Genomic DNA, 7916 nt, shown 5'->3' on the forward strand with positions numbered 1-7916 from the left:
TTTGGTTCTTTTTCCTTTTATTATCTTTTCCCATCTCAGTGCAATCACTCAAACCCTTTTTGCATGAAATAGTCCCCATCGTTGATCTCCGCTGTTGGAACGTTCCAGTTTTTCTTTCCATCCATTCACTATTGCAAAATAGTCTTCTTCAGAGAATTCCTTCAGGGTACAGAGATGGGTATGTTCAGCAGGTGTCCAAAGAATTAAGGAGGAATTCAGGCTTCTGTCTAAGTATGAAGATATGTGTGCAAGTAAGTGTTTGTGTGCATGCTGACCTTAATGTAGTCATCTTTGATGGCCTCTGCTCTCTGCAGTTCTGTCTTAATCACCTGGATGAAGTGACCTGTCCGGTCGTCTGCTCGAACATTGGAGAAACCAGCCTCCTGAATGAACTGAGGAGGAGAGGTGGAGGATGCAGTGTGGTGAGAACAGTAATACCAACAGATCAGCAACCCAGCTACAGAGCCCCCTTGTGGACTGATGGTGGACTCAATTTCATCTTTGGCCACTGCAAAACAGTGAACCTTTAAAATATACGTCTGGTGATGTGAGGTAATGTGAAAGATTTCAAAGCTTTAAGGCCGACGGAGAGATGATTTATGATGCACTTCTAAACATACCAGTCTTATTTATGGGCTTGGTAAAAACAGACTTATGAATTATGCACACACAGGAGTTGCCACACAGTTAGAGGACCATACTTGTTACATTGTGTGCTTAAGCTTGTTCAGTAGAGTTTGTTTATTTATTTATTTTTTAATCTTTAATCACTTTTTGGACACTTTGTTCCTCTATGAAATAGGCAGCAATACAAAGATAACAGGAAACATGGGGAGAAAGATGAATAATGAGAGAACAAAGGTTGCTGCTCAGACATGAACCAGTTACTCTTTACAAAGTTTCCTTCATGTTGTTCAGCAAAAGCATATGTAACAACTAATTTCATTTTAGGATAAAAAAAAGTAGACATCAAGCAATGTCCTCTATTTCTGTCAGATTTCAACTTTTTATAAATTTACTCAATGCTGAATTGAAATAAAGGCTGCTCAGAGTACAGCTTAGCAACACTGGAGTTTTGCTTCTATATGGTTTTTCAATTTCTAACAGGAATATATCAGGAACATTTTTTGATAAAAATCTGTAAAACGTGTTTAATACAGACTAACAGACTTATTAACATGAGTATTCTGTGACTGACAGTTGCGTAGCTGTTACAGATTAACTGACACTGTCACATCCAGCTCGTACATGTCAATCTTTCACTGGCGACACATTGTTTTCCCTGTCATGACAGACAATCACACAGCTTCAAGTACATTTAGCGTTACACAGCATTGCACTGCATAATGGGGAGAAATGAGTGAGACATTTTACAGCTGAAAAACTTACTTGTCAGTGTTCATTGCTAAACATGCCATGTAATAATGACACTGCTTCTATTTTCCGTCAAACACATCTTTGGCACAACTCATCAGCTGTGCTATGGGCTGATACTAATATATCTGTAAGAAGCCAATAGCTGATATAGTGGCTTGGTTGGTTTACTGCCACTGAATAAAAGTAAGGAAAAATGAATGATTACTTTGGGTATAAAGTGGATGACTTTGTTCATAAATTGTATGGTGAGAATGAAAAGTGATGACATGTTTGTAAAGAGGACCAAAGTTCTGAACTTTCCATAAGTTCAAAAACTATTACATAATTAAAGTCCACTGTATGTTTACCTTGCCGTACTGTGTGGGTGTATAGAGAACGTATCCTCTCTGTTTGACATAGGCCTCGAACGCTGGTGTCCAGGGCTTCTCTCCACAGCAGTAGTCACTGATAAGCAACTGTCCGCCTGGCTTTAACCACGACTGTGCACAAAACATCAAATGAAAAATAAGTTATTGAAGTTATAGTGAATAAAGTGATATAAGAGAGATATAAGAAATCTGATTCTGGCATAAAAATACTGCTCACATATACTTCTTGTTTCAAAGAAAAGTTTAGAAAACACTGAAATGGAAAATAAAGAACTGATGCTGTGGTCTAAAGACTGAGAAACTGCTCACATGGAAGCGTTTGAAGAGTGCCAGTTTGTCATCTATGTGCAGGATTGTGTCTCTGCTGTAAATCACGTCGAATGAACCCTCTGGAAACATCCTCTTGGTGGCATCAGACACCTCAAACTGTACCTGATGTTGAACAAGTGTCATTACAGACGTTTTTAACACACCAATAAAACCATTAGTGGTCATGTTTAAACCAATAGGATGAGACAGTACATGTAATATAATACATACGGATGTCAGCTTCTCAGCGATGGCCCGCTCCATGGCAATGTCCACCATGTTGTCTGATAGATCCATCCCAAGCACTTCCACTCCGAATGTCTGAAAAGTAACATCATCACATGAGTTATTGCAATCATTAGAAAATCCCAGTATCATCACTATGAGCACGACTCCATGTATGTCAGGTTTTGTGGCTCTTACCTTTGCCATGTAGAAGTCTCCTCCACCGATGCCACAACCAACATCTAAAACCTTCTGTCCAGGCTTCAGGTTCAGCAAGTCCACAAATTCCTGTTAACACACACAAAAAAATACTAATTTGATCACAGCCCTTACTTATGGTTGCTTCAGAAAGTACTTTTCACTTGCAATTTCCCGTTAGTCTAGTTTACAGCTTTGAGTCTTACTAAGTAAGGCTCTTTGGACATTTATATCATTCTTCTTGATAAATCATCTTAAGTTCTGTCTGACCAGATGGGAAGCAGCTGTCTTTTGACAAATGTTCTGTGAGCTTTGGCTGGACAACTCATGGACAGTCAAAGATTTGTCCTACTTCAGCATTGTCTTGGCTTTTTGCTTCAAATTGTAGTCATTCTGAAAGGGAGCCAGTTTCAGTTTGCATGTATTCTGGGGCAGGTTTTCTTCATGGATCTCTCTGTATTTGGTTACATTTATCCGTATGTCACCTCTACTGATCAGTTTCTTTGTTTCTGCTGCTGAGAAACAGCCCATATACATGATGTTGCCACCACTATGCTTCACTGTAGTGATGGTAGTAGCCTGGTCAAGTTTTGCTTTGTCAGATCAGAGAATCTTTTTCTGATGCTCTCAGAATACTTTTTGATGCTGTTTGACAGACTTCAAAAAGGCAGATTCTATCATCTCTGTACAGGACATCTGAAGCTCTGTCAGACTGATTGTTGATTTCTAGCTGATTAGTATTTTTCTTGCGCGGTTATGAAGTTTTACTGGCGACCAACTCTTTGAACCATGGTGATTCCAAACTTCCCCCATTTGAGAATTAATGAGACTGCTGTGTTCCAAAGGTTTATACTCTCAGCATGACCTGCACTTCTCAACAATGTTATCATATATGTCTATAGAGAGCTCCCTGACTCCCCCCCCCCCCCCCCCCCCCCCCCGAAATCAATTTAATTTGCGATAGATGGACTGTAATCAGGTCCTGGAGACATCTCAAGATTAAAGCAAATAGGACAAACCTGACTACAACTTGGAGAGTTAATGTAAGATTTCAGCTTTTGAATCTTAATGGATTTGCAAAGCGTTCTAAAAGCATTGGTTAGTGAGTACAGACTGATGAGAAAACTCCAGTTTTATTGTTTAAAATTCCTACCTTGGTGGTGCTGGATCCTCCTGTGCTGACGTAACCAGCCCCGAACATCTTCTCGTAGCGCAGGATGCCACGTCTGGTGTACTGCTGGTTGTCCAGGAACTGTTGGAAGGTGCTGAATCCAGTTTTGGTGTTGGAGGAGCGGGGAACCTTCTGAAGCAGCCAGCAGACTTGATTTGGATTGTTTTTCATCTGTTTTTTGGGGGGGGGGGAGGATGAGGAGGTGACAGAGAAGACTGTAAACACCTATATTACACACATCTTTGAAATCCTATTTAACATTTGGTTAGACTTAAATGAGTCTACCTCAACATAGGTCTGTACTTTCTTCTTCATTACAATGTCAAAACCAAACTTTTGGCCTCCGACTGGACCCTCCATGAGTATTGATGATACCAGGTGGCTGTATTGTGCCTCAGTGCGGTAGACGGTGGGGTTGAAATCCCTCTTGCAGTCACCTTGTAAGAAAGTTTGAAGTAATAAACTGACTACATTTGCTAAACATTTGTAATCATCTGACAAACACAGAACAAATTCTGAAACTGTAGCTGGACTGTAAACCCCAAAACAATTTCAAATTTAGTTAAAGAGGTTTATATTTTATATGAAGTTTTCACTTACCTTTCTTTTGTCACATTATGTTACCATAAATGTTGAAAAGCTGAATTTAATGAAAGAGAAATATGGAAGTTATATTGTTAGCAAACTACCTGATCTGTGATTGCAGGACTCTCTGAAAAAAAGAAAGCCACCTGTCTGCAGCCAGGTCAGCGTTTTCTCCATAAAGGTCTTCACCTCATCGTCACTTAAGTACATCAGCAGCCAGTTTGAGAAGATGATGTCAAAGCTGAAGGAGAAAGGTAAATGGATGCATTAAAATATGAGGTGTGGATGAGCTTTTAACACAACAAGTCTCAGTGTTGGTTTATCTATAATATTCTGTAAGAAAATGTAAAATTCTGTGTTAAAGTAGAATCATCATAACCACCATAAATGTATAACGTATGAAAGTATGAACCATAATAAAGCAAAATAGATTGCGTCCACGATGGCCAGCATATTGCAACAGTGACAAGGACAATACCGTGAAGGGAACACGATCCCCCTAATACAAAATTTGCTCTTGTAGTGATGTTGAATGAAAACCTAAGGGATCACCAAAATGATTACAATTGATTCTGAGGGGGGAGATGAACATGTGCACCAAATTTCACTAAAAACCTCATCAGCTTCATCATGTGGCGCTATAGGAAGCATCAAGGAAACACCCAAACCAGCTTTATCTCCTATTTCAAAATTTCAGGACAATCCATCCAGCAGTTGCTCAGATCTTTCAGTCTGAATCAGAAGAGTGGACGAACTGACTTATGGACCTGCACTGTTATATCTCGGGCTGTGCTGCAAGCGTGTCTCTTAAAATTATCTCCATATATCTGAAAACACACCTGTTTTGGGGGTTGTCCATTTTTGTGACATCAGCTTGGATGATGCTAACGTTACTATGGTGACCGTTTTCCTTCCTGTTTCTCTCCACGAAGCTTTCCATGAAGTCCACGGCCGTCACATGGCCGGCCTTGGTCAGGAGATGGCTGGTGTAGCGGCTGCAGAGACACATGGCAGTATTGCTCTTTAGTTAAGAGAGACTTTTTTCTTCATCTTAGTCATAGCTCTTTAAGCACTGACTGTATTTCCAAATAACCAGATTACAGATTGCAGCTGAAATTTACCAGAGATTTCATGTCTGTTTGTTGTTTTTTTTGCTGCAGGCAGTGAAATTAAATAAGGATCTTTAAAAGCCTGCTCCTTCTAATACATCTGTATATTCACCCGATTCCTGCTCCCAGCTCCAGTACTCTGCATCCGTCCAGCGAAGGCAGCATGGAGAGGATCTCTGGTAGCTCTTGTGTGGTTAGTTCCCTGGCTTGAGAGTCCAGCATCATCTTCTCCACTGTGGCCTCTGAGGAGTGCTCCTTCCAAAACTCTGTCATATTGCTACGAACTGTCAAGCACACGTGTATGGAGGAGGTTGACAAAACCAGAAATGTTATCAGTACAGTCTTCATCCTGACTTTATTACTGCTTGATCAAATAAAGATGGAACAAAACTGTATAGTGACAGAATAAAAATGACATAAATAAATACAAATAAAAAACTGAGCTGTAGGCTTCTAGTTGTGTAACAATAAAATCATGAATAAGATAACAAGTTATCAGTGTCATTTTAATAAACTATTCATAACTGTGCCAACAACACTATATGCAAGTGCATTTGTTAACCATTTTTCCCCTTAATAAATGGCAAAGTTCAAGAACACTCTGTGAATCATTTATCGGGTGCATGAGGAGACAAACAACGTCATCGTGTTTATCTTATTAGTTACATCTGATTAAAATAAATAAAAAAAGTAAAATTATCAAAAGGAAACAAAATCAAATCATGTTGCTTCCATTCAATTAAGAAGTGACATTTTACAGAGTCATCGCATAACTTTTTAGCTCAAATTCGTCAAACATGAATCTCCACAGAGACCCTGTCAGGCACACAGATTAACCATTAGTCAAACACGATTAAGCAATCCTGAAACAATACACTGATGTGGCACATCCACAGCTGTGATGCTCTCACGGTTTTCTTGAATCATTTTTTTTCCCCCCACTTGATGTCTGTCACAGTTTGGAAAGTTTTGTATGCGTTTGCAAATCTGGCATGCAGTTTTTCATATCTTATGAGCTTATGCTGAATATTGTTCTGTAAAAGAGACAGAACAGCTAAAACTCTTCACGACTAATCTTTTAAATCCTGTGTAAACTTTGCAGAAAGCATAGAAAGCCTGAAATGGGTAACAGCAAGTTCAGGTTCAGGACATGAATGCATAAGCATATACTGGTACAAAAGCAAAGTATAATTTAAAAAACAAGGATACACATAAAAACTTACTTTTCTATGAAACCATGTTCTCTTGTAGCTTTTACACTCACAGACATGTAAATTTACCAGCAAATTGAACTTAAAACTTCCATTTAAAAGGTGATCATAGGGCTGAGGGTACTGTCTTCACAGCCTACTATCAAATAATTAGGATAACTACAGGTCAACGCTGACAAAACTACAGAGATCCTGACCACTTCAGTCAAATCACTGACACATTCCAGCCCAGAGCTCACAGTAGGATTACTTCCACCAGCTGAGTGAACAATTACAACAAAACACGTGGTAGCTCCAACAAAACCCAAACTACAGTGTCATCAGGCTTAAACCCACACCACAAATCATTCCTTTTTTCCACGCCGCTCATACCTTTCTCCATGGTGATCTTTGGTTGAATACTGCAGATTTAACCTACAATGCAGCCTGAAAGACAATGAATGGTTTAATTATGACAGTGTTACTGTGCCACTTACTGACAGTCATGCGCTATTTAAATAAGAGGCCGGCTGTGGTGTGGAGGAGGTGGTCGCCAGGTAGGAAACTGACCATTAGGATGTGACCAATATGAGCGCAGGGGAGGGGGGGGCGCGCAGCAGCAGCAGCAGCCATATGGGGACAAGGGTCTGCAGACAACCACAGGATGGGGAAGTCCCGACACTAACAGATACAACAGAGCTCCATAAAACACGTCACAAACAGAGAGATAAATCAGAGCGGACTCACAGCTCTTTGGATGATGGTTAGTCTGTGTGCTGTGTTTCCCTGCGACAGTCCTCACCGGCTCTCCTGCTCTGAGTTGTGCTGACACGTCGGGAATGGGCCGTGGAATGCGCCTGTTGCGCAACATTGCCTCATGCAGTTAAGGTGGAAAGACATGATCGCTGTGTGATGTTGAAAAAGGAAGTAAAAACGAAAGCAAAGTGAAGATTGTGAGTGGTCATAGGTTGCAAGTACTGCAGTGTTAAATGCCATACCAGCTGTTGTCAAGAGAAGACACTGTTGTACAGCAGGAAAGAGACCTGGTTGTGAGAATAACAGATAGGAGACTATTCAATCCCAGTGGTGTTGCATTTTTGTTATCAGAAACGTTTTTCCTTGTGTGTTACTGGACAACTCAAAGCAGCTGAAAAAACAAAGTTTCACTTAAAGGATTGCATGGGTTTGAAAATTCTGTCAGAGTTTTGGTTTGGGATTATTTGCACAAAGAGAAACTTCACTGAATATCTGTTCTCAGATTGTGAGCGCAGTAATTGGGGTTCTGTATTTTGTTCATAAAGGTCACATGTGGACAGGAGGAGCTCCAGACTGAACCCCAACCCTCCTCAAACAGTGGTGAAAGACACACACAGGTCCTTTAGTC

At 40.2% G+C, this 7916-nt stretch overlaps 1 protein-coding gene across 3 annotated transcripts; it reads right to left on the reverse strand.

Annotated features, from left to right (window-relative positions):
* pmt (phosphoethanolamine methyltransferase) lies at positions 1-7363 on the reverse strand. 3 transcript variants are annotated; one of them, XM_008280339.1, is made up of 14 exons: positions 7335-7363; positions 7103-7213; positions 6926-6979; positions 5455-5626; positions 5073-5228; positions 4338-4474; positions 3934-4085; positions 3631-3819; positions 2478-2567; positions 2286-2375; positions 2055-2177; positions 1725-1856; positions 276-392; positions 1-159 (listed from the first exon to the last, which is right to left on the reverse strand). In XM_008280339.1, exons 3-14 carry the CDS (start codon positions 6933-6935, stop codon positions 49-51), a joined length of 1479 nt encoding a protein of 492 aa, XP_008278561.1. In that variant the 5' UTR covers positions 6936-6979; positions 7103-7213; positions 7335-7363; the 3' UTR covers positions 1-48. The 3 variants fall into 3 exon arrangements, with proteins under 3 accessions (XP_008278561.1, XP_008278560.1, XP_008278559.1); XM_008280338.1 differs by lacking the exon at positions 7335-7363 and having other exon boundaries at positions 7103-7286; XM_008280337.1 differs by lacking the exons at positions 6926-6979; positions 7103-7213; positions 7335-7363 and having other exon boundaries at positions 5455-5933.
* Positions 7364-7916: the final 553 nt, after the last annotated feature.

The sequence above is a fragment of the Stegastes partitus genome, unplaced genomic scaffold (genome assembly GCF_000690725.1).
Source record: "Stegastes partitus isolate 25-593 unplaced genomic scaffold, Stegastes_partitus-1.0.2 Scaffold190, whole genome shotgun sequence".
NCBI classification, from domain to species: domain Eukaryota; kingdom Metazoa; phylum Chordata; class Actinopteri; family Pomacentridae; genus Stegastes; species Stegastes partitus.

Coding starts and splice junctions, on each gene's coding strand:
- pmt (XM_008280337.1), bottom strand. CDS start 5,690: ATGAAGACTGTACTGATAACATTTCTGGTTTTGTCAACCTCCTCCATA. Junction 5,229..5,454: donor GAGCTGGGAGCAGGAATCGG/GTGAATATACAG, acceptor GTGTCTCTGCAG/CCGCTACACCAGCCATCTCC. Junction 4,086..4,337: donor GTCCTGCAATCACAGATCAG/GTAGTTTGCTAA, acceptor CTTTCTTACAAG/GTGACTGCAAGAGGGATTTC.